This window comes from Abramis brama (assembly GCF_963993115.1).
Source record: "Abramis brama genome assembly, chromosome: 10".
In the NCBI taxonomy this organism is placed as follows: domain Eukaryota; kingdom Metazoa; phylum Chordata; class Actinopteri; order Cypriniformes; family Leuciscidae; genus Abramis; species Abramis brama.
Window position 1 is genome coordinate 9,378,493 of NC_139972.1, and position 27,335 is coordinate 9,405,827.

At 35.3% G+C, this 27,335-nt stretch overlaps 2 protein-coding genes across 6 annotated transcripts in view; one reads left to right on the forward strand and one right to left on the reverse strand.

The window, feature by feature from the left end:
* LOC311090576 (NACHT, LRR and PYD domains-containing protein 3-like) overlaps positions 1 to 27,335 on the forward strand; it is a 98,594-nt gene that overhangs the window by 44,271 nt on the left and 26,988 nt on the right. Inside the window, exons 1-2 of one of the 2 annotated variants that reach the window (XM_084125931.1) lie at positions 22,218 to 23,404; positions 24,049 to 24,159. The exons of the other annotated variant lie outside the window; for it this stretch is intronic. The gene's annotated coding sequence lies outside the window, so the exon portion shown is untranslated. Of the gene's footprint in view, positions 1 to 22,217; positions 23,405 to 24,048; positions 24,160 to 27,335 lie in introns of those variants that run through there. 2 annotated transcript variants of the gene reach the window in all.
* LOC311090607 (H-2 class I histocompatibility antigen, Q10 alpha chain-like) lies at positions 4,883 to 23,769 on the reverse strand. 4 transcript variants are annotated; one of them, XM_084125995.1, is made up of 10 exons: positions 23,608 to 23,769; positions 13,013 to 13,285; positions 12,626 to 12,913; positions 12,264 to 12,548; positions 11,484 to 11,606; positions 11,227 to 11,286; positions 9,917 to 9,949; positions 9,563 to 9,622; positions 8,362 to 8,394; positions 4,883 to 6,838 (listed from the first exon to the last, which is right to left on the reverse strand). In XM_084125995.1, the coding sequence occupies exons 1-10, from the start codon at positions 23,687 to 23,689 to the stop codon at positions 6,819 to 6,821; spliced, it is 1,257 nt and encodes a 418-aa protein (XP_083982121.1). In that variant the 5' UTR covers positions 23,690 to 23,769; the 3' UTR covers positions 4,883 to 6,818. The 4 variants fall into 4 exon arrangements, with proteins under 4 accessions (XP_083982121.1, XP_083982120.1, XP_083982122.1 ...); XM_084125994.1 differs by lacking the exon at positions 23,608 to 23,769 and adding an exon at positions 13,856 to 14,066; XM_084125996.1 differs by lacking the exons at positions 9,563 to 9,622; positions 9,917 to 9,949; positions 23,608 to 23,769 and adding an exon at positions 13,856 to 14,042.

Here is a 27,335-nt window from a genome sequence, read left to right on the forward strand (position 1 = left end):
GTGTAAGACATGCTCACGAGCACATTATGTTATTTCACACGCGCAAAAATTAACCTTCAGCTGGCATGATAAAAGTACTCGCGCACAAATTCAACAACCGAGAGGTGTACAAGTAGCTGCGAGCGAGCGCCTGGCATACTCTCATAGGTTAACTCTGCTTGTACAGTGGAATCCTGCTCGCGCGCAGCGGGCTTCTGCTCGCGGAGAGCTGTTTTGCTCGCGCAGTGGATTTCTGCTCGCTCAGCTGATTTCTGCTCGCTCGAGTCTACATGACTTTTGACAATTTGGGGGCGGAAACCAAGGAGGGCACTGACCCTCTTATGATTGGTCACTTTCATCATGGAAAATCTTGGGAAATCCTAACCCCGCCCACCTTCTGACGCAGCGCGCGTCACTCAGCTGCTCTGCTACTCCGGCTATCTCTGTGTATATTTTAGACAACGAAATATGTGATAAAACACCATACTAACTATTTTCGTTTTCATTTAAAGAAATCTTAAACATGATAGCCACACAAATGTGGTTCAGGCAACGCGTGTTGATTATATTCACTGTTTGCCTATTTAAAAATAGAAAAAAAAATATATATATATATATAAAACACAAACCTGCCTCTTTTCGTTTTAAATATAATATAAAAACATTAAACATTTTAAAGTCCACATGAAATCAAAATTGACCATATTTTCTTTGTTTGCCTAAATTGATCGTTTTGTGGTGAACAATTCATCCATGCAAGTCAATCCACACAAAAAAATTTTTTGGCTTCCTAATCTTTAATCAAAATCTGAAAATGCCCCTCCCCTCTGCATTGGAGGACCTTCCCTGATGACGTAGGTTTGAGGACTTGGGTTGGGAAACGCTTAACCACTCCCCTCAAACAGTTAGTCTGTTATGAGCGAGAGATGGAGAGGAGGAGCGCTAGAGTAAAACCCTGCCCTCTGTTCAATATTCCTTTTTACTGGGAAATACGTCACAACACTGGAGAAAAGTCGTTTGCAACTTCCGGTTCACGCGGACTTTAATATGGTCCAGGCAATATGTGCATTTGTACCAAACAACAGATTTTGCAGTAAACAACATTACAGTTTTAATTTTTTTTACATACAATTATTACAATTTAAAATGACAAAACTCAACCCAGTCTCTTTTTGTTAAATTTCAGTTTTTATCAATATTAGCCATTATAAAAGTATCCACCTTTTTCTGCTCAGTCTAAACAATGCGCGCTGCCATGACGACGACTCCGGTTGCCTACTTCCGGTTCGTAGCTTGACCTGTACTAGCAGCGAGAGAATGAGTTCAAGCTGAAGCTCCTCATGTAGAAACTGAGTGTTTCGAGCATAAGATAAGAAGGAGATAAGAATTTATTTTCTAAAGAGCCGTGAGTCAAAAGAACCGGCTCTTTTCAGTGAGCTGAGTCAAACGAGCCAAAATGTTTTTCACATCTGTCATGTTAACATGGACAAAAGACAATCTCACAACAACATCACATCCTTTTAAAAATAAAAACAGTACAGTATACAGTAGTCATAACTTAGAATTTTATTATAATTGTATTTCATATAATATACAATAATGTAATTTTTACTTGTCCATAACAACCCGAAAACTTGCCTGCTTGCCTTGCACATCTAATTAATGGGCAAAGTTTTCCGACTTTTTTTCTTATGCTTCAGTTTTAACGCTAACCACTCTAAACGTTTACTTTATTGAATGTATCTGATACGGAACCGGGCATGGGCATTATCTCCTTCTTATCTTATGCTCGAAACACTCAGTTTCTAAAAAGTTTGAAATCTTCTTTGAATTGTTAAAACAACCAACAACTGCACATGAGGAGCTTGAACTCATTCTCTCGCTGCTAGTACAGGTCAAGCGCTACGAACCGGAAGTAGGCAACGGGAGTCGTCGTTATGGCAGCGCGCATTGTTTAGAGCAGAATAAGGTGGATAAGTAAAAGGTATAAGAAGCTATACAAATAAAGCAAACAATTCAGTCAAACATACAAAGTCAGCGCTCTAGTCTAACCATACAACGGTAAAGTTAAATAGCTTATATGTATAGCTTTATTTGTATAGCTTCTTATACCTTTTACTTATACTTTTATAATGGCTAATATTGATAAAAACGGAAATTTAACAAAAAGAGACTGGGTTGAGTTTTGTCATTTTAAATTGTAATAATTGTATGTAAAAAAATTTAAAACTGTAATGTTGTTTACTGCAAAATCTGTTGTTTGGTACAAATGCACATATTGCCTGGACCATATTAAAATGTTTAATGTTTTTATATTATATTTAAAACGAAAAGAGGCAGGTTTGTGTTTTATATATATATATATATTTATAATTAGGCAAACAGTGAATATAATCAACACACGTTGCCTGAACCACATTTGTGTGGCTATCATGTTTAAGATTTCTTTAAATGAAAACGAAAATAGTTAGTATGGTGTTTTATCACATATTTCGTTGTCTAAAATATACACAGAGATAGCTGGAGTAGCAGAGCGAGCTGAGTGACGCGCGCTGCGTCAGAAGGTGGGCGGGGTTAGGATTTCCCAAGATTTTCCATGATGAAAGTGACCAATCATAAGAGGGTCAGTGCCCTCCTTGGTTTCCGCCCCCAAATTGTCAAAAGTCATGTAGACTCGAGCGAGCAGAAATCAGCTGAGCGAGCAGAAATCCACTGCGCGAGCAAAACAGCTCTCCGCGAGCAGAAGCCCGCTGCGCGCGAGCAGGATTCCACTGTACAAGCAGAGTTAACCTATGAGAGTATGCCAGGCGCTCGCTCGCAGCTACTTGTACACCTCTCGGTTGTTGAATTTGTGCGCGAGTACTTTTATCATGCCAGCTGAAGGTTAATTTTTGCGCGTGTGAAATAACATAATGTGCTCGTGAGCATGTCTTACACGCTCATAATTTTTGACTAAAAAATAACGCCATACACATGCATCTCCTCCCCGAAATAACCATATATGGAGCTTACAACGCCTAGTTTTACTATGCATATCCTCATCTGCATATCATTTGCATATGATTATTCATCCACGTGATAACATGTTTAACAAGACATTAGGAAAATGTGAAATATGGATGGGCCGTCACAATTATTTTTCTCCAGGATGCAGGTACTCTCATTTAAAGACATCAAGAAATCAGAATTAACAATTTTTACATTATTAATACACTTTTATTGTTTCTATTGTGAAAGACTCAGCAGTGGACATCATCAAAAAGTTGCTTGGCTGATGTCACCAAGCACTTTTGTTTGCTGTATTACAGTTCAGTCCAGCTTGAGAGATCAGATTCTCCAGAGTCCAGCTGTGTGTCCATGAAGAGTGACTGGTCAATGGATCATCCACCCGAACTTAAGGATGGAGAGACACGGCCGAATTTAAGGTGGAACCTTTTTTTTCTGCACTGATATTGGGGCAACGTGAAATTTTGGAAATCGGTTTAAATGTGATTGGTTAAACAGAAATGAGAGTATACTGCACTGCAATTAGTAACTGAAAGTATTATCAAATTATCCACAATAATTAACAAATATACAGTGGGTGAATAATATGTGTAACTTCATAACTTTCTAATTCTGTGACGTTCTGCAAGAGCAGATTCCACGTGGACCTGCTCATGGGTTCTCATCATAAATGATAAATACAGTAATTAAAAGATTTAAATATAACCTCAGATTTAAGATACCTTAGTTAGGACACAGTGTAATGCACATTATATGTAATTGATTTCAAATGTATCACAGATTAAGTTAAAATAAAATGCAGTAAGTTGACATTAAGAGTGATTTTTGGAACAATTTAAGTGGGACTTTAATACAACTTTATATGCACAATATACATTCATAATTGCTTCTAATGTCTTTAAAATAGTTAAAGTGCACTGCTCAATGTATGGACAACAAATTAATGTGAACTAAAATATACTTTAATGTCAGTTAACAATACACTTAAAGGATTAGTTCACTTTCAAATAAAAAAATTACATGATAATTTAGTCACCGCCATGTCATCCATGTCTTTCTTTCTTCAGTCGAAAATAAATTTAGGTTTTTGAGGAAAACATTCCAGGATTTTTCTCCATATAATGGACTTAAATGGCGACCAATGATTTAAAGGTTCAAATGTCAGTCTCAATGCAGCTTGAAAGCAGTGGCGGCTGCTGGTCTTTCAAAGAGAGGAAGCTCATTTTCGGCCTACATCATAAAACTTGTCCATTTATTTATGCGTAAATTCTACGTTCCTTTTCAAGAAAATGCTCTGTGACCCTGTTGTACCAACTAGGCGTCTTTTCCAGTGACTTGACCAGTGTCCTCTCAATGGCAAGCAGAGTTAAATATAATTGTATAAATGTGATAATATAATAAAGGTATAAATAATAATATAGCCTAATAAAGTATAATAATACTACTACTAATAATATATTTAATTATTTTAATAATTATTTTTTAATGTAATAAAGGTATAAATGTAGAATTGTGTGAAATGTATTATGAAAATTGGCTAGCAATTTCGACAAGCAAATACCAAGAAATAGGTTTCAGCAGTTTGTCTTTCAACTACATTTGAAAAATCCGCGATGGGACTGAGCTTGAATAGCTTCAGCATCAACGACTTTTTACTGTATGAAATCTATAGGCTAAAACACATACACAGAAGAAAGGCTAAAACAATACTACTTAATACACCCCAAGCATGCTCACACACATTGTTGTAGATACAGATGTTTGAAATAAAAGATGGTAACAAAATGTTTATTCCAAATCTCCTCTGTATAACATTTTCAGGGTTCACAATAATTGTGGCACAATTGTCATGTTATAATAGTGATTTTATGTCTAAATATGAATGCAAAAGCAAAACTTGAGAAAAGAACTTTATTAGTAAGTAGAATTTACAATTATAATCGTTGGTTTGCACAGTAATCTCCACAAAAAAAAGGAGCAATTTTTCCACAGCAACTTCATTAAGCAGGCTTAAACACACACAAAAACATTATTTTAAAAAGAAAAATTGGAATATATATTGGGAAAATATATGTTAATGCTCTATATAAGCATTACACATTACTTTGCAAACTAATTATATAAAACTATTACTAAAAAAACAAGTAATAAAAACTCAGTGAGTGTTTTAGCGCAATTTTCTGACGTCATGGGATCACAACACTAAGAGATAGTAAATCTTTTTAGGGTTTTTTTTTTTTTTTTTTTGTGCGTTCCCGAGATTAGACCTTCCTTAACATAATGCCGAAAACCCGAAGTCTCTAGGTGGTCTGGTTGAGGAGGAGATAGAAGTGCAAGATTGGTGCGCACAGACAGAACAGAAATCATGAGTTAACAATCGCAATTTTGTCCGTTGGAAAATTGCGCTAAAAAATAATCAAAATGCTGGAAACTGATTTTTTTTTTTTTTTTTTTATTCTGCGGGTGTCTCTAGTGGACGACAGTAACATTACAGCCTTAATATTTCAGTTGAAATGAGTGATTGTTTAGAATTTACTGTGAGCTTTCTAGACATCAGAAATCCACAAAACCTGACATTGTTATTTTTTCAAAATGACCTGTTCTCCATATGTAGGCTACACAGTTTTGTGAAGTTTCTACTTTGTGCACAATATGCACAAATTGTCTTGTTTCTCATAATCTTTGATGATTGTTGTTTTGATGTTACATTACTCACAATGGGCCATGCCAGATAACTATAAAAAAAAGTTAATTCGATCAAAATTATTTTGATAACTTTTTGCCATGAGGGTCCCAAGATAATGCATGTCAAGTTTTAACTTTATAGCAAATTGGACAAACAGCCTACGAGAAGTTTGAAAAAGATGTTTCAAATAATTTCAAATATTTAATGAACAATCTGACTGACAGCAGTGGTTCTTGAGGCAAAGTTGTTCAGAATGAGGAGATTTAACCTTCAAACGTTTTGGCATCCCGTCGTGAGCGTGAATCACAGATCGAAATTCTTGCCATGAAAAACTTTTTGCCATGAGGATCTAGATGTCATTCTAGGTGTCAACATGTCAAGTTTCGAGTGAATCAGACAAACGGCGTCGAAAAAGTACATTTTTCTGAAAATTAAAAAATGGCGGAAAAATTTAAATGGTGGAATTGAAATCTGAGATATGTTTTGTTCGTTGATCCGAAATTCCAATGATTTCACTAAATTGAGATCTACCATCTGGGCCAGGTTTCAAGTATCTAGAGGCCTTACGGTTTTGCACAATCAGTTTTCCGGTGGAAGAATAAATATAAAAATCTTAACAATTACAACAGGGTTTCCGCATATTGTGCTTGAACCCCTAAAAATAAAGCTTTTCTGCAATCAACAAAGTCAAATCTTCCAACAAACAATTGTTTTGAAACCACAGAGATATATCAGAATAACCCTGTAAGATCACTTTTCAAAGCGTAACCACAACACACTTATACAGCAAGTCCCAGAGAATGCCTGGACTGATTAAATGTATACTTAAATGCAATGAAATTCGCACTGGATATAAGGATTTGATATAAGGCAAAAAATGTAATCAAGCACTTTCAATATCAGCTGGAATGATCTCACATACTTAAAATTCAGGAAAACAGTGCATATAGGCTAGTTGATCTGATGACCAAAGAGAGAGGAAAAAAAAGGGAGTGAGCATATACCTGAGATACCTAGTTATTACTTTTCCTGTTTCCTGTGGCACAAAAAGAAAAACTTTTTTTTAAATGTGACAGATTAAATCCTTGATATGCATAATTCTTGCATACATATGCCAGGTTATTACTGCTTTGGACAATGCCTTCCTTTAGACAGCTCCATTGCTTCCTGCAATAAGACAGAAGTTGTTAGCCATGAGAACAATTTGCTTGCAATTTGTGACATTTTAAGCAAATCTTGATCTAGTTGTAGTCTCAAACTACTTATAGGATTGTGTGCTATATATTTTACGAATATTTTACAATTAACCTTAAATATAAATATACTGTATAATCAATCACATTTACATTGTACTTTATGATTAAAAACTCATAGTCATTGTACCAAACATCTTTTTTGAGCATCTCTGTTGAAACTGGTGATGACCAAACTACAGCAAGAAAAGTTCACTTTTGTGCAGTGTTGCCACAAATGGACCACTGCTGTGGTATATAAATATATAATAATTGCACATAATGTAATATGTTATCAATAAAATGTTAATGTAATTTCTCAAAACAAAATCTTATTTTATTTTTTATTTGATCCACATAAATAGGCTATTGTATAAGAAAGGTATTACATCATAAACACTAGCAACTTGTAATCATGGATAAATAATGTTAACAATAATTATTTTCTGTCAACATAATCATGAGCACAAAATAATTTTTTTAATGAAAATGAAATTCTTTTTTATGTCTTAATCTAATTAGAGAGTAACAATTAGAGAGTACCCTCATGTTGTTCCAAACCTGTATGAAATTCTTTCTTCTGTTGAACTAAAAAGATATTTTGAAGAATGTTGGTAACCAGACAGTTCTTCAAAATGTCTTATTAGTTCAGCAGAAAAAAAGAAACTCATATAGGTTTGGAACAACATTGGGGTGAGTAAATGATGACAGAATTTTAATTTGGGGGTGAACTAACCCTTTAAATAAACAAATAATCAAATATAAAAAAGAAATTATGAGCCCAAATATTCAAATACAATATTTTTGAAAAATGCACATCCCCAGTAAATACAGAGGATTTATGAAAGGAATGATAGGAAAAGATGTGTATGGAGAAGAATGATCTGTAGAATATCCTATCATCCGTGAAACATGATGGATGCAGTGTTATGACATGGGCGTGATTGATTGGGGTTGGAGCTAAACTCTGCCTGATAGCTCTCTAGGAGCTGGGTTGGCTACCCCATCTTAAATGGTTCATGTAATATATTTTCGTTAAACCCCTTAAATAATAATAATAATAAATACAGGAATATTTAAATCTAGTGCATTTAATATTCAAAAACTAAAATAAAAATGCATCAATGTTTGTTGTGCCTTAAAAATAATATTGTTTTGTTATATAAACTATTACAATATGACAATGTTTTTGGTGAGTTCATAATGTAATACATTTCCCACAATTTAAAAATCATTATTAATTTGAGCTCCAATAACTAAAAAATATTTTTTTATTTATTATTATTAGTTATTACAAAACTAAAATTATTACTTTACAAACCTCTTATTCCATTATGTGCCATTATCATTGTTTCTTTGTTATTACATTATGAGTTGCTACACAACACTTAAAGCACATTACTTTAGAAAACATGATCAGCAGCTTTCTCTGCTGTTCCTGCACTGTTAACAGCTTACCTCCATTGGGTACATGTCCATTGCTGTTTCCGTCTGGGAAATCCAAAGAGGAATACAAAAAAAGAAATAAACACAGAAAGCTCATTAATAAGATATGTATCTTCCTACAGTATAGATGCTTCTACTGACAACAGATATTTTATATATCTTAGCTACTTAAATTAACAGTGTTACAGAAAACACAATGTAACAGAGCAACAGAAAACACTGCTTCCATTTATATTTTATATGGGGATAAATCTGGGGTGGCAATGTTTTTTCTAAGGGTGTCAGTTGCCACTCCGTGCCACCCTGGTAGATCCATTAAAAAAATATATATATATAGACTTTTTTTTTTTTAATGGATCTACCAGGGAGTCTCCCATTTTTTTACAGGGCTACTTTATTTCACTTCAGAATTCTGAGCTTTCTGAGCTGTAGATAAACAAAAACTATATATCTGTTCCGTCAGATTTTGCGCCTTGTCTTGTCCATGCTGGCAAATAATCATGACCACCCAAAATTAATTATATAAATAATTTGAATAGCACAGCCATTCAAAACCAGGGTCTACGATTGTGTATAGTAAAACGATCACCGAAAATAATTTTGGGCGGGAATTAATGTAAACACAGATATTGGATACCAGTCCTGTCTAAAGTGAATGTAAACAGGCAGGCCAAAACATCAGATATGGTCAAAAGATCGGATCTGTGCATTAAGACTTGCAGTGTAAATGCAGCCTAAGTTTGCTTAAGAGCATATTGTATGTAAGTCCACATGTCATACTAAAAAGAATCTATGCTTCTAACCACAGGTCAAGAGCTGTAGTTTCAACCACAAATCTATGTGATGCTGTTTGCGAATATTCATTGGAACTATGGTTTTGGGAAACACCAAATCATTGAATTATGTTGCTATCTTGCAACCATAGTTGGCTGACGATGCTTTTGGGAACCGCACCCAAGAATGTTCATCATTAGTAGCAGAAAACATTCCCTGTCAGAATATAGTCACTATGCATTTTAAACGGCAATCTGTTCAATTTGTGTCAGATGCTTTGGCCAATGCGCAGCCCATTAAAAACATTGGGGAATCCAGCAGTAGAAGCATCCACTACAGGACCTCTAGTGATAAAATTGTTGTATGTGTGAACACCCCATAATAATTATCTAAAGGGAAATACTGATTTACTCCACTTCAGTCCTCACTGAAAGCTTACCTGCGAGAAGATTTTGCGCTGCTCCATTAACAATAACCTCTTTTGGTTCTCCATTTAAACCTACAGAGGATTACAAATACAGTTACTATCTACATGCATTGCTGTCAGAGGCAGAGATAAACAAGTGAAGTCTGGTCAGCAAAAAAATCATTATTAATTTGAGCTCCAATAACTAAAAATTATTACATTACAAAACAAAAATTATTACTTTTCAAACCTCTTATTCCATTATGTGCCATTATCATTGCTGCTTTGTTATTACATTATGAGTTGCTACACAACACTTAAAGCACATTACTTTAGAAAACATGATCAGCAGCTTTTTCTGCTGTTCCTGCACTGTTAACAGCTTACCTCCATTGGGTACATGTCCATTGCTGTTTCCGGCTGGGAAATCCAAAGAGGAATACAAAAGAAGATATAAACACAGAAAGCTCATTAATAAGATATGTATCTTCCTACAGTATAGATGCTTCTACTGACAACAGATATTTTATATATCTTAGCTACTTAAATTAACAGTGTTACAGAAAATACAATGTAACAGAGCAACAGAAAACACTGCTTCCATTTATATTTTATATGGGGATAAATCTGGGGTGGCAATGTTTTTTCTAAGGGTGTCAGTTGTCACTCCGTGCCACCCTGGTAGATCCAGCCAAACATTTCAGTAGCTGGTTTTCAAAGCCTGTGACTGTTATAAATAAAACAGCTTCACTAATGAAATCTACATTATATTTCTCAGCAATGAGGTGATAACTTCGCTGTAATTAAGCCAACAAGCGTCACTATTAGGTTGGTTTCTCTCTCTCTCTCTGGTTAATTCATTCGAATTCATTAAAAAAAAAAATATATATATATATATTACAGGGCTACTTTAGTTCACTTCAGAATTTTGAGCTTTCTGAGCTGCAAAACATTCATGAGTCATGCAGCTGTTATCTTGTCCATGCTGGCAAATAATCATGACCACCCAAAATTGATTATATAAATAATTTGAATAGCACGGCCATTCAAAACCAGGGTCTATGATTGTGTATAGTAAAACGATAAAAAAGTAAAACTTAATGTAAACACAGATATTGGATACCAGTCCTGTCTAAAGTGAATGTAAACAGGCAGGCCAAAACATCAGATATGGTCAAAAGATCGGATCTGTGCATTAAGACTTGCAGTGTAAATGCAGCCTAAGTTTGCTTAAGAGCATATTGTATGTAAGTCCACATGTCATACTAAAAAGAATCTATGCTTCTAACCACAGGTCAAGAGCTGTAGTTTCAACCACAAATCTATGTGATGCTGTTTGCGAATATTCATTGGAACTATGGTTTTGGGAAACACCAAATCATTGAATTATGTTGCTATCTTGCAACCATAGTTGGCTGACGATGCTTTTGGGAACCGTACCCAAGAATGTTCATCATTAGTAGCAGAAAACATTCCGTCAGAATATAGTCACTATGCATTTTAAATGGCAATCTGTTCAATTTGTGTCAGATGTTTTGGCCAATGCGCAGCCCATCAAAAACATTGGGGAATTTAGCAGAAGCATCATCCACTACAGGACCTCTAGTGATAAAATTGTTGTATGTGTGAACACCCCATAATACTTATCTAAAGGGAAATACTGATTTACTCCACTTCAGTCCTCTCTGAAAGCTTACCTGGGAGAAGATTTTGCGCTGCTGCACTAACAGTCACCACTCTTGGATCTCTATTTAAACCTATAGAGGATTACAAATACAGTTACTATCTACATGCATTACTGCCAGAGGCAGAGATAAACAAGTGAAGTCTGGTCAGCACAAATAATTAATATAGACTATTTCAAGATTTTGGTCCTGTCAGTTGAAGAAAGTTTATCAGAGAAAATCATTAAAAAGATTGTTCCCAGAATCTGTATTTATGTTGTAATTCTCACCAATTCTTTTAGTCTTGAAAAGGAAAATGCCGAGCGCCGCAATAATAACAACTGCAACTACAGCTCCAATCGCAATTCCACCAAACAGGAAAGAGCCTTCATTGCAGTCTTTGCATTTTCCATCTGCAAAAAATAAATAAAAATAATAATAAATGGACAAAGTTACTGTATGTAAAGTCTAAATGTCTACTACATTTAAATAAATGTAATTCCATTGTTGATAAAAGAGTTATTTTACGGTGTCATAAAACACTAAACTACATTTTCTGAGATTTTAAAAGGTTTTTGTGTAGCACATTAATGGATGTTAACATTTTCGTCTGTAATTTAAATTGTAATAGAATCTTTATCTAGGCACTATTTCAGGTTTAAAATCTTCATAGTGTCAATGTCATAGGTTGTGATATTTTCTCTCATTATGGTGTACTGATAATTATTCATGAGACATTTGTGCACTTATCCTATGAGAGACACATTTATGGATCACAAGTGTTTGTTTTCACTTTGTAAGTGTTTCTATGTGGCATAATTTCTCTTTCATAGACCCCGAGTCTCAGACACAAACGTGATCCATCCATTCTGTGAGTGTAACCCTCGGTAAACACTGCAGGTGTCATAATGCTCACAAACACTGAGATGTAACTCTAATTTCACTAAGCTAATTGGTCACTAAAAACTTACACATCATGCTTTCAAGTTGTTTCAAGTAGGCACTTCCACCAGTGTTTCCTCGGAGGAAAGAGCCCTACTCTAATGATTAAATACTTTCACTTTACCTACCCCATTTGACAATAATTGGATCGTTGAGAGTTTTGTGGGACACAAAACAGTCATATTCTGCTTTTTCATCCTCCTTGATTTCCACACGCTTACTCAACTGGAAGGTTCCATCATGGTTTGGTCTGATTCCTGTGGATTCAAACTCATCCTCAGGCAGGGATGTGCGATATTTTCTTATGGTCAACACCACATCTTTGGGGTAGAAACCAGTGGCCATACAGGTGAGTTTCAGCTTAGTTTTGTCACTGGGAGACTTTTTCGCAAACACATGAACCTTTGGAGGAGCTGCAGACACAGATTATCAATCAGTTCTATCTCTATGACAGCTGCAGATAAACAACAAATACTCTACATTTACTCACAGCCCTTTTTGAGCTCCTCATCTCCATATTTTTTGAATGTTTTGAGCCAGTCCACACACTCTTTCTCCAGGTAGCCCTTGGTGTACTGGTTCAGGATGGGCACATTATCCCATTTCCTCTTGGTTGGAAGAGCTTCAGCAACTGGGGCAACCCACCGAGACTCCTTATCATCAAAAGACAGGAAGCTATCGCCATCATAACTGTACTCATCAATGCCTTGGGAAAACTTAGTTTTCTCTCCCTCTTGAACAATTTCACACCCATGTCTCCACTGAAGAACATGAACATCTGAAAGGGACAGAAAACAAAATGTTTTTCAGATGATAATAACAATATAATATGAAAATGATATGTATATGCAGGGAAATATGTATCAATATTTCTCACCTGAAGCAGTGTCGTTCATACGGTCCATCAGAATTTTGACATTCACATTAAACCACTGTTCTTTGCTCTTTCTTGACTGGGTGCCTTTTTCCCAGTAATCCTTCTGCATAGACTTATTCATCCAGTCCTGTTTGGGAATCTTTTTCTGTTCCTTGCTATTGTAATAGTCAATCTGTCTGTCATCTAGAAGACCCATAGCTGTGAATTCATGGATGCCTGGCAGATCGACAGTTTTGGACAAGGCTGTGTAAATGTAGTACAGGGAGTGTTTCTCTGTAAACCAAAAGAATAAAATAGACTGCATAAAACAAGTGTATGTGATAAAATGATTTTCTGAAGGAGAGAACAGATCAAATATGAGGTGAGTTAGGCACACGCAGAACAGTCTCAAAACATTTCAGTTACAGAAAAAAATAAACAGACTAAATATTTTGTAATTTAAAAAAAAAAAAAAACCTATAATTAGCTGAAGGACATTTAGTAAAAAATTGTGCCTACTTGGATCTGAAATAGTTTGGTTAGTTTTTGGTATATCCAGATTGTATTCTGTTGAAAAATTAATTTGAGGCGGCTAATCCTGGTATCGAGCATATGAATATTATAACTAGGCCGCTGCCATGTTGATCGATGTCAAATTATGGGAAGTAAGCTTTTTTATTTGACAAAACTCGTAGCCTATATACTTCATTATATAGGCTAAGTAACGTTATAGATACACTTTTAAATTCCATGTACTATGTAACATAAATTCGTAATCAAATTTCAATTATGTTGCTCCAATGCGTAAAATGTTACTTTCACTTTCTCCAACAAACTCAGCAAAATGTAATAATTTAACGTTACCCGTTTCAACTGAAGACGAAGTCCCACAAAGAAAGAAAAAGCAAAGCAGAGCAAAACTTTTTGTCAGGACACCCGTTTCCATGATTTATAATCTTCTGATTATGCTATAAACTTCCACTGATGTTTACTGTGTCGGTCTGAACTCAAGAGCTTTCAACGACTGTAATCATCCGATTGTAGAAAATGGCGGTGATGGGTTATTTCCTGGTTATTTCTAACTGCGTCATGAAAGCTTCGACGAATCTTTAGTTTCGATTTTCCTTCTTCTTCTTCTCTTGATTAATGGCGGATTGCAAACGACTTTTAGGTGCATACCGCCACCTACTCTACAGGAGTGCGTAACATCATGCTATTTCTTTAAAGGGATACTCCACTTTAAAATGAAAATTCTGTCATCATATACTCACCCTCATGTTGTTTCAAACCTGTATGAATTTCTTTCTTCTGCGTAACTGAAAGGAAGATATTTAGAAGAATATCAGTAACCAGACAGTTTCTGGTCTCACTGACTTCCATAGTAGGAAAAAAATATACTATATGGAAGTCAATGAAACCAGAAACTGTCTGGTTACTGATATTCTTCTAAATATCTTCCTTTCTGTTCACCAGAAGAAAGAAATTCATAAAGGACTGAAACAACATGAGGGTGAGTATATGATGACAGAATTTTCATTTTAAAGTGAACTATTCATTTAAGTGTTCTCATATTCTACCAAACAACCCTGTGTCTTTAAGAAATTTAAAAAGTGCAGTTCTGGTAATTCTGATCCCTTCTCCCTCTCCTTCTGTTCCCAGTATCCCCATCAGATTCCACTTCTGCCCTGCTTCCTAAATCTTGAAACACCTGTCTTTCCACCTCATATACAGTGCAATGAGAGTGCAGATAAACTAGCAAAATATGCATTACAACAGGAACAGTTCCAATTCCACTTGGAAAAGGAGAAGGAAAATCAGTGATTATTTTCTGAAGGAGAGAACAGATCAAATATGAGGTGAGTTAGGCACACGCAGAACAGTCTCAAAACATTTCAGTTACAGAAAAAAACTAAACAGGCAATTAAGGCTTAAATCTTTTGTAATTAAAAAAACCCGACCTATATACTTAGCTGAAGGCCATTTAATAAAAATGTGTGCCTACTTGGATCTGAAATAGTTTAACTATTTTAAGGTGACTTTTTGGTATAACCAGATTGTATTCTGTTGAAAAATTTATTTGAGGCGGCTAATCCTGGTATCGAGCATATGAACAGTAATATTATAACTAGGCCGCTGCCATGTTGATCGATGTCAAACTATGGAAAGTACGCTTTTTTATTTGACAAAACTCGTAGCCTATACTTAATTATATAGGCTAAGTATAGATACACTTTTAAATTCCATGTACTATGTAACATAAATTCGTAATCAAATTTCAATTCTGTTGCTCAAATGCATTTTTTAGACCGAATGCGTAAAATGTTACTTTCACTTTCTCCAACAAACGCAGCAAAATGTAAACATTTAACGTTACCCGTTTCAACTGAAGACGAAGTCCCACAAAGAAAGAAAAAGCAAAGCAGAGCAAAACTTTTTGTCAGGACACCCGTTTCCATGATTTATAATCTTCTGATTATGCTATATACTTCCACTGATGTTTACTGTGTCGGTCTGAACTCAAGAGCTTTCAACGACTGTAATCATCTGATAGCAGAAAATGGCGGTGATGGGTTATTTCCTTGTTATTTCTAACTGCGTCATGAAAGCTTCGAAACCTTTACGAATCTTAAGTTTCGACTGTATAACAATGAAGGTCTTATGTTGACCTACTCTGAATTCCTTTCTAAATATAATATTCCAGTTACTCCTAAGGACTTTGCTGTGGTTATGGATGCTGTTCCCTCTGGTCTAAACATGCTTCTTAAAAACACCTGTCCTCTGCTCTCTCCATACTCGTTAGATCCTGCTGATACTGAAGTAGGCCGTATCTGTTTCTCTCTTTCCTGTATGAAAAATAATAATCGTTGTGTACGGGCTTTGCTCCAAAGGGATATTGTCTCCAGACCTGCTATTATATCATTTTTGAATGGTTATGCTGATAATCTGTTATGGAATAATATCTGGAAACTTCCTCACAAATATTTAATCACAAACAAAATCAAAGAAATTTCACTTAAACTCATTTATAAATATTACCCATGTAATTATTACCTTGTGAACAGATTTAATTGTGATATTGATACAGTTTGTACATTTTGTGATCTACATGATGAAACATTTTATCATTTATTTTGGAGTTGTCCTCATACCATTTGTTTTTGGTCAGATTTCTGTTCCTTTATTAAGGCTCATGTCATGCCAAGCTTTCAACTGTGCTTTAAAAATGTATTATTTGTTTTTTTCGCTTATGACAAATCCTTTCATAAGGAATATTACTTAATTAATCTGCTGCTTCTGTTAGCGAAATTTAGTATTCATAAGAGTAAATTTGGAGGAAACAAGCCTTTATTTTTCATTTTAAGAGCAGAAATTTTACAATACCTAAACACAATATTGGGTTTGAAAAATAAGAAAGCTGCAAAGTGTGTCTCAATCTGTAAACACTTTAAATTTTTTATTTAACTTGTAAATTTGTCGCTGTTTATGTATGTATTTTATGTTTGTTTATCTGCTTTACTCGTTGTACCCCCCCTGACTGTAATTGTAATTCTTAAAAAAATAAAAATAAATAAATAAATAAATAAAAAAAATCTTAAAGGGATAGTTCGCCCAAAAATGATATTTAAGCCATGATTTTCTCACCCTCAAGCCGTTCGAGATGCATATGTCAATCTTTTTTCAGACGAACACATTTTCAGTTATTTTAGAAAATGTCTTAGATCTTTCAGTGGTTATAATGTGAAGCAATGGGGTCCAGCTGATTCACGTTCGAAAATGTACATGCATCCTTCTCAAAAATAATCCATCCGGCTCCAGGGGGATAAACGAAGGCCTTCTGAGGGTAATCCGTGCGGTTTTGTCGTAAAAATATACATATTTAAAACTTTATAAACTAAAATAACTGGCTTCCGGTGGCGGTCGGTACGCGTTCACAGAGATGGAAAGCGCCGTGACGTAGAACGAACGTTGAGTTTTGTTTTGCTCTGCTCTCTGGCTCCGCTGTCACGCTCGTTCTACATCACGACGCTTCCTACGCTACGTCATACGTCATACGCCAGCATCCATCTCTGTGAACGCGCACCGACCGCCACCGGAAGCCAGTTATTTTAGTTTATAAAGTTTTAAATATGTATATTTTTACGACAAAACCGCACGGATTACCCTCAGAAGGCCTTCGTTTATCCCCCTGGAGCCGGATGGATTATTTTTGAGAAGGATGCATGTACATTTTCGGACGTGAATCAGCTGGACCCCATTGCTTCACATTATAACCACTGAAAGATCTAAGACATTTTCTAAAATAACTGAAAATGTGTTCGTCTGAAAAAAGATTGACATATGCATCTCGAACGGCTTGAGGGTGAGTAAATCATGGCTTAAATATCATTTTTGGGCGAACTATCCCTTTAAGTATCGATTCTAATTCTTCTTCTCTTGATTAATGGCGGATTGCAAACAGCTTTTAGGTGCATACCGCCACCTACTGCACAGGAGTGTGTAACATCATGCTATTTAAGTGTTCTCATATTCTACCCAACAACCCTGTGTCTTTAAGAAATTTAAAAAGTGCAGTTCTGGTGATTCTTATCCCTTCTCCCTCTCCTTCTGTTCCCAGTATCCCCATCAGATTCCACTTCTGCCCTGCTTCCTGAATCCCATCTTTAAACACCTGTCTTTCCACCTCATATACAGTGCAAGTGCAGATAAACTAGCAAAAGATGCATTAGAGCAGGAAATAACAGTTCCAATTCCACTTGGAAAAGGAGAAGGAAAATCAGTGATTAGAAAGAAAAGTATAGAAATATGGCAGAAATGATGGGAAGAAGACATGAAAGGAAGAGGATATCATAAAATACAAAAATCTGTCAGTATTAAAAAATATAAGGAAAGGACTAGGCGGGAGGAAATTATAATGACAAGACTGAGAGTGGACCACAAGACTGAGAGTGGACCACAAGACTGAGAGTGGACCACACAGGATTGAATGGCAGATAGAAAGATATTTTGGTTTGAATGTGGATTTTTTTTTTTTTTTTTCAGATTGAGTTTTTAGCTCCTCCTCCTAAGTGGTTTATTTTATTCATACCAAACTTTTTCAACACGATGAAAATACATTAAGTAAAAATTATGCAAAAAAAATGTAGGCCTATTTTATCCAAAACTGTAAAAGGTTAGGTTATAGCCTAAAAATAAAGCATTTATAAATTATTTTATGACAAACATATTACTGTATTACTAAGTGAACTCATTTATAGTTATAAACTCAAATAATAATAATAATAATAATAATAATAATTAAAGCTGCAAGCAGCATTTATCGGGGTTCAAGCAGTTAAGGCCTTTAAGGCATTTAAGCACAAAAGCATCAAAAGTTATTAAGATTTATTTAGCAAGCATGTAACCACTGACATAATAGATGGAAAAGACCATTTACAGCCAATACAGGCAATTTGCCATGGGATATATATGGTTTTAAAGCTTTTTAACAGTTATAGCGCCACCTATGGTCCGATCTCCATAAAATTGTTTACTGTGACCTCAAATTGAACCCATACACATGTGTACTGAGTTTGGTGAAGATATCTCATTTACTTCTTGAGTTATAGCCATTTGAGTAAAATAGGCTCCTCCCACAACGATTTGCCACATTCTAGAATTATTTAATATGATTCTAGCATGATTTACTATCATATACCATGTTCCAGAATGATTTATTAGGATTCTAGCATGATTTACCTTGATACACCTCATTTCAGTATTATTTACTATGATTTACAATGTTTCTAGCATGATTAACCACATTACTAGCAATTATGTGAAGTGTCAGTGCAAATGAGGTGATGAACACTGACAAAATATTATTGTGTTATAATAGTTAGTTATATACGTGATTTTTAGTGTGTGTCCAAGTATGAATGCAAAAGCACATGTAAAAGCTCCAAAACTCTGGAATAGCCTTCCTGATACTGTTCGTTGCTCAGACTCGCTCTCCCAGTTTAAAACTAGATTAAAGTCGCATCTCTTCAGCCAGGCATTCATATAATATTTTTAATCTTACAGTTCAAATTACAATCCGGCCTCTAGTTAATAAACGCCAGAGGAGAACTGGCCCCCGACTGAGCCTGGGTTCTCCCAAGGTTTTTTTTTTCTCCATTGGGTCACCTGATGGAGTTTTAGGACACTATTAGGTCACTTGATGGAGTTTTTCGGTTCCTTGCCACTGTTGCCTTTGGCTTGCTCAGTTGGGGATATTCTGGGGATATCTAATTTGATTTTATCAATAAATTCCACTAGAAACAAACCTTGTTGTATTATTTTAATTTAATACTGTAAAGCTGCTTTGATACAATCTGTATTGTGAAAAGCGCTATACAAATATACTTGACTTGACTTGACTTGACTTAAAATATTTCATTATTGAGTAGAATGGCCAGCAGAGGGCACTAGAAGACCACTTATTGGCTCACTTTCACTTTAAACCAGTTTTCTGCACTAAAGCAAACCAGTTTTTCCATGTTAACTCAATGCATGCTTACACACACACACACACACACACACACACACACACACACACACACACACACACATACACACACAGTTTAGTTAACCATGATTTACCATGATATACCACGTTCTAGTATTATTTACCAGGAGATAAACGACAATCTAGTATTATTTACTTTGATTTACCATGTTTCTAGCCTGATTTATCACATTACTAGCAATTATTTGAAGTGTCAGTGCAAATAAAGTGATTAACACTGACAAAATATGATTGTGTTATAAAAGTTATTGCTATATAAGTGATTTTTTTAGTGTGTATTCAAGTATGAATGCAAGCACATGTTGAAATATTTCATTAATAAGTAGAATGGCCAGCAGAGGGCAGTAGAAGACCACTTATTGGCTCACTTTCACTTTAAACCAGTTTTCTGCACTAAAGCAAACCAGTTTATCCATGTTAACTCAATGCATGCTTACACACACACACACACACACACACACACACACACACACACACACACACACACACACACACACACACACACACACACACACACACAGACACACACACACAGCATAGTTAACCATGATTTACCATGATTTACCACATTACTAGCAATTATTTGAAGTGTCAGTGCAAATAAAGTGATTAACACTGACAAAATATGATTGTGTTATAATAGTTATTGCTATATAAGTGATTTTTAGTGTGTATTCAAGTATAAATGCAAGCACATGTGGAAAAATTTAATTAATAAGTAGAATGGCCAGCAGAGGGCAGTAGAAGACCACTTATTGGCTCACTTTCACTTTAAACCTCATGATTTTGACCAGTTTTCTGCACTAAAGCAAACCAGTGTTTCCATGTTAACTCAATAATGCATACTTGCTACATATGCTACACACAATAATGCTACACACACACACACACACACACACACACACACACACACACACACACACACACACAAATGTTTTAGTGATATTGGTGTCACATTCACCTTCATCACATTCACCTTCTGTCTTCATCACATTCACTATCTGTCGTCATCACCTGCACCTGCTCCTCATCACCCTCCTCATCATCACCTGCTCCTCATCATCATAACCGTCACCTGTTGTCCTTGTCTTGATCTGTGTATTTAAGTTCCCCTCTCATCCATTATCATTGTCGGTTATTGTTTGTGCACTAGCACTCTGTTATGTTTGTTTTCATGTTGGAAAATAAAACCTTTGTTATATTTGTACCACACACACACACACACACACACACACACACACACACACACACACACACACACACCATCATTTATCATGATTTACCATGGCTGATACCAATACCAATATGAGAAAATGACTATTTTAAACAGCGGGGGGCAGTAAAATACCACTTATTGGCTTAACATGCCATTAATTCATATCATTTTCACCTTTTTAACTGTTATAGAGGCAAATTTTGTCCGATCTGTCTGAAAATTTTCATGCTTGTTCAGGGTGATATTTCACACGTTCTGACTTGTTTTTAAGAAGGTCTGAGCATTGATTAAAGAGATATAGGCTTTCGGGGACACTTGGTAAAGGCCAGATTTTGAAGTGAACCTATTATAGCTATCCAAATGAAGTAGTTCAACTTTTTCTGACAATTATTGATCTAGTGAGTCCAGAGAATTGTATTGCACTAGTTTTGAACATTATGATATGAAAATTATATGATCAGAGATGGAAAAGACCATTTACAGCCAATACAGGCAGTTTACCATAGGAAATATATGATTTTAAAGCTTTTTAACAGTTATAGCGCCACCTATCGTCCGATCTCCATAGAATTTTTCATGCTTGTTAATGATGTTATGTCACATATGCTGACCACTTTTTGTGAAGTTCTGAGTTTTTATTTAGGATTTATAGGCTTTTTAATGTATTTTGACACGCCCATTTTATAAATGACCCTATTAGAGCCATCCAAATGCAAAAGTTCAACTTTTTTTTGATAGTTTTTGATCTAGAGAGTCCAGAGAATTGTCCTAGACTGGTCTGGTTCCGATCGGGCGAAAAACCTAGGACTAGTTCGCAAAAGTAGGTTTTTAACATGTTTGCGAATATTTAATGAACGGTTTGATTGACAGCAATGGTTCTTGAGGCAAAGTTGTTCAGGATGAGGAGATCTATCAAATGATATGCATATTGTGTGGATATTTGTAACACCACGTGATTACAGAGCCATAAAACTCGTTAGCGCCAACTAGTGGCCGATTTCTTTCAAAATTCTTACAGACCTCTAGGGCCTTGAGTCGAACATGCCCATCGAGTTTCGTTCCGATCGGCCTCCGTTAACCTTGTCTAATAGGTGCTCAAATTTCATTGGCCGATGGCGGCCATGTTTTTTGAGATACGCCAATGTCCTCATACACATACATGGCACCTTGGACCAAGACACTGCATACCAATTTTCAAGTCAATCGGACTAACGGTCAGGTGGTTATAGCCTGTTTTATGTTTTTTTCATGTTATAGCGCCACCATGTGGCCAATCGCCGCGGTTTTTTTACTGTGACCTCAGATTGACCTCTTACACATGTGTACCAAGTTTGGTGAAGATACCTCATTTACTTCTGGAGTTATAGCCATTTTAGTAAAATAGGCCCTGCCCACGACGTACGTTTTGGCGCCCCTTAGCGTCCGTGAATCGAAATTTCAACTTTTTTTCGATAGTTTTTGATATTCAGACTCAAGAGAACATTTCTGCACTGGATTGGTTCCGATCGGGCGAAAAACCTAGGACTAGTTCGCAAAAGTAGGTTTTTGACAAAATTCAAAATGGCGGAAAATCTATCATGGCGGAAATGAAATCGGAGATATACGTTTTGTTCGTCAGGCGTCCAGCTTTCCAATGATATAAGACACTTGAGTCTACGACATACGGTCTAGTAGTTATGAGCAGTTTTGCGCTTTTGGTTGCTATAGCGCCACCTATGGGCCAATCGGGGTCATACTTTTATAGGTTCTCCCCAAATTGAGGACTACCATTTGGCCAAGTTTCAAGGTTCCAGCTCTTACGGTTTGGTCTGCACGATGCGTTTAAGGGGAAAATAATAATAATAATAATAATAATAATAAAAATCAGTACAATTACAATAGGGTTTCAGCACTTCGTGCTTGAACCCCTAATAATTTTAGGCTACATATTTAGAAGACGATTTTGTCCAAAACTTACAAAAAAGGAACAAAGCAATTCATCAGATATCAGTCATTATACAGGTTAAACAATAATAATGAACTGCTAAGATTATAAACCATGTAATTCGTTTTAAATAGTATCTTAACTATTTTTATATACACTCTACAGACAATAGAATAAAAAGAAGAACGTAGACAACAATACATGAAATGTTGTCTAAGTTGGACTTTTTATTCTCATAAAAGCTTCTCCAAGGCTCCTCATCGGTTGTCTACTGTGTTCAGTTTTCTTTAACGTAATTAGTCACTTGTGTGATCAGTGTTCAAGCAAAGAAAACAATATGTAAATATCAAGTAATATTTATAGAAATAGCCTATATGCATTCATTCATAATAGGCATTTCGTATATATTGACACAACAGTAGTAAGCAGCACGGCATTATATAGGTTTACTTTGTTGCAAACCAGTTTAATAATCGCATCTGTTTCCTGGTGCTATACAATCTGGCACAGTCAAGTTCATGTAAAATCGACTAGGACTTATTTTTTTGCTTTTACTAGTTGTCTGTCAGATTTTCCCAAATCTTTGTGGAAGATTACTGTATTGTTATTCTTCTCAATGTCTGCAAAATCTTCAAGGAATTGTGAAAGTTGGATCATATGTTGGTACAAATGTATCTTGCCCGGCCAGGGCTGTAGTGCCGCTGCCATGTTGATCGATGTCAAATTATGGTAAGTAAGCTTTTTTATTTGACAAAACTCGTAGCCTATATAACGTTACTTAATTATATAGGCTAAGTATAGATACACTTTTAAATTCCATGTACTATGTAACATAAATTCGTAATCAAATTTCAATTCTGTTGCTCCAATGCGTAAAATGTTACTTTCACTTTCTCCAACAAACTCAGCAAAATGTAATAATTTAACGTTACCCGTTTCAACTGAAGACGAAGTCCCACAAAGAAAGAAAAAGCAAAGCAGAGCAAAACTTTTTGTCAAGACACCCGTTTCCATGATTTATAATCTTCTGATTAGGCTATATACTTCCACTGATGTTTACTGTGTCGGTCTAACTCGAGAACTTTCAACGACTGTAATCATCTGATTGTAGAAAATGGCGGCGATGGGCGATTTCTAACTGCGTCATGAAAGCTTCGAAACCTTTACGAATTTTTTTTGGTTTTATTTCAATCACCCCAAGAGAGTTTGCAAATGTTATGGATGCCATCCCATCTGGTATTTTAACTCTCTTAAAAGGGGCTGGAAAACCAGATTGCCTACCAGATTTGGACCATAAACTGACCTCAGTTTGTAATATTTGTTTCGCAACTACAACGAGGATTAATAATCTTAATATTCGGTCTTTATTCCAGAGAGATGTCACCAGTACCCCTAATGTTGTTCCCTAATGGTCTAACTTTGTTGACAACCTGAACTGGGGTAATATATGGATCCTTCCTTACAAATACCTCCTTACAAATAAAGTAAGAGAAATCTCTTTCAAAATCATACATAGGTATTATCATTCTAAGCATTATCTCCTTAGATTTAAGCTTGACATATGTGTTAACTGTTCTTTATGTGGAATATGTCCAGAAACAATGGTACACCTGTTCTGGCAATGTCCCTACACCATCACTTTCTGGAAAGATCTGTCCCGATACATTACTATTAAACTTGTTACTGATTTTTGTTTGTTGTGGGAGGATGTATTGTTTGGTTTCCATGATAATAAAAGTAAAAAACAGAAAGAAATATACCTAATTAATCTATTGATCATTTTAGGGAAATATCATATTCACAAAGCAAAATTTAGTAATTCTAAACCTTCTTTTATTGCTTTTGGTAAGGAGACGGAACAGTACATCAAATCCATCCATGATTCAAAAAATAAGTAGGCTGCTAAAACCATTCTAGTTAAAATATGCAGATTAGTGTGTTGAAAGAGAAAACAAAATAAATAACATAAAATGCCCACTATGCAGTGTGTGTATATATATATATATATATATATATATATATATATATATATATATATATATATATAGTGCTCTGCATTATAGGATATGAAATCTCTTAGGCCTTGTCTTTCTCTAAGTTTGAAAGAAACAATAGTTCTGTTAGACACTGAGCTGGAATTGGAAAATAAAGCTGCATTGGAGTACAGTGTGATGTTTTCTCTGAGCTTTTTTAATTGGAAATATTTTGAAATCATAATCAATAATGTTACAATAATACGGTTTGGTATGATGTTTATATAATGTTTACTTATGGTCCAGATCCTTAATAAATTATTTGGGGCCCTTCATAGGAAAAAATTAGGCCATAGGTGTTTAGGTTCTAACAATAAAAGTCTTTATAGGAACAGAAAAGTAAAAGTAAAAAAATATATATTTGAAAGAAATATGTGTATGAATTTAATGAGGTAAAAATAAAACTACACTGACAGAGTATATCAACTGAATTTAAACGTATTTAAAAAAGTCATTTTGAATGAGGCAAACTGACAGGGAAATGATTGAAAAGATTTGTTATAAGAATTGATCTATAGTGGCCAGCTGTAGTGTATTAGCAATCTTCTGACTGTTGAAATGGTTTAAAGTTAATAATATGCTGTTACCCAGATCATTCAATAGCTAGTGTTTCACTATAAATGTGGTTGAAGTTTGATGTAAATCATATAAGCAACACTCAATGTAATTGGTGGTATGGGTAATGCAAAACACAAAGTAGAAGTTAGGGAGACAGTGTGATGTAAACGTTTTTTTATTTGTAAAATATTTAGAAAGTTAAAATTATATAAGCAAAACAATAAGATAAGGAAAATATGTTAAATATATATATATAAAAAGTGTAAAGAAGAGCTAAGTCCAGGTCCAAAAAAAGCAAACAAAACAAAAGTTAAATATGTAAGTTTTAAAAACAGTGCACATTCAAATGTAAAGTGTGAAAGTGGGGTCACACATCCGTGTCCTCCACTGGAAGAGCAGATTGTGTGGGTCTGCAAAAGAAAAGAGGAAGTTATAATAGTTTCCGTGGAGCCATATAGTGTAATAAACAAAAACTGTAATGATATGAACCACAGAAATTAGAATATTTTACCATCTTTGCAAAAGTGTTTTGTTGAACTTAGCATGTCTGCATTTTCCGCTGAAGGTGGATCAGTTTGTGTGGCGGTATCAGATAGGTCTGTGAAAAAAGAGGATGTTATCATTGTTTTGACTAGTGTAGTAAAAAAAAAAAATATATATAACAGAAGACAGATTGTGTTACCATCTTTGCAAAAGCCTTTGGTTGCTGCTAAAAGCTCAGCTGATCCTTGAGCTTCTGAGAGTTTTGTTTTTGTTTCGATTAGTTCTGTTCTTAGAGTTTGTACAGTCTGTTGAAGTGCAAGTTGTTGTTTTTGCCACCGTGACATGATGGTCATTAAATCTGTAGCAAGGGTGTAAAATTGTTGACCCGTTTCTCTAGGGTTGACTGTGGGGTCATGGCACTTGTACTATTGAAAGAGTAAATAATTTGTGTTAACATCGGTATGGTTTGTGTAATTGAAAATATGATGTAGTAGAAGTCAAAGCAAAATAATAAAGGCACAAAATGTTACAGCATTTCACAGTCTTACAGCAAGTAGTTGAAGGCGGTCATGGATTACGTCAGCCTCAGGGTGGTGGATTTTGGGAATCTTAGAGGGTGAAGTGTAGTCTGCCATAATCTGAAACGGTAAATTTATGTGTGTATTTAAAAATAGATACAATAAATAAGCAAACAATACAAGCATGTAATAGTAGAAATATGTGTTGCAGTATAATACGCAAATAAAGCTATTTTGAGAGTATGTTTGAGTTTTTTCTATTATTTATATATAATAAACTAAAAAATAAAAATAGTCGATCGTGTAGCCTAAAAGGCCTGATACTTTTTTGAAAACGATGTAAATGCCTTTAGAAAAAAAAAGATAAAGATTTAAAAGTTTCTATAAAGAAATAGAGCGCTATTAAAGAAATAGAGCGCTAGAGAATCAAAGTGAGAAAAGCTACAGGGTCAGATGGTATTTGCTCAAGACTGCTCAGGAACTGTGCAGACCAGCTTTGTCAGGTGGTTCTGTACAGTATTAACTGGAGCCTTTGTCTGATAGACCCCCTGTTTGCATACAAACCAGGCATTGGGGTGGAAGATGCTGTCATCTACTTGCTGCACAGATCCCTCTTGCACCTCGTGGAGCCCAGAGGGTTGTTCTTTGACTTTTCCAGTGCCTTTAATACAATACAACCGTCGCTGCTCAAAGGGAAGTTGGAGGAGGCGGGGGTCGACTGTCAGCTGACTGCGTGGACCATCGACTACCTCAAAAACAGACCACATTTCTAAGGAAAAAAATCTTGAATATATAATTTGATAGATAAAATTGAACCAACATCACGAAAAAAGAGGTAGGCTTATGCTATTTGCGTTTATTCAGAGTGAGGATTGGCCACTGTGGCTGGAGAATACAGATCTACATCATCAATTGCTGCAATTTTCTCCTCATTACTTATGAGAACCAAACTCTTTTAATCCAATCAGTACGCTATATTATGCATGAGATTGCATTACAGCGGATAATTCAAATGTCACAAATGTAAAGACTTTTTCAACGCTGCTCATTAACCTCTGACTGTTCAGC

Excerpts from the sequence above, each read along its gene's own strand:
- LOC311090607 (XM_084125995.1), bottom strand. The coding sequence starts at position 23,689 with ATGGAAACGGGTGTCTTGACAAAAAGTTTTGCTCTGCTTTGCTTTTTC. Across the intron at positions 9,623-9,916 it reads TGGACATGTACCCAATGGAG|GTTTAAATGGAGAACCAAAA; the intron begins GTAAGCTGTTAA and ends AATCCTCTGTAG. Across the intron at positions 8,395-9,562 it reads AGCGCAAAATCTTCTCGCAG|ACGGAAACAGCAATGGACAT; the intron begins GTAAGCTTTCAG and ends TGGATTTCCCAG.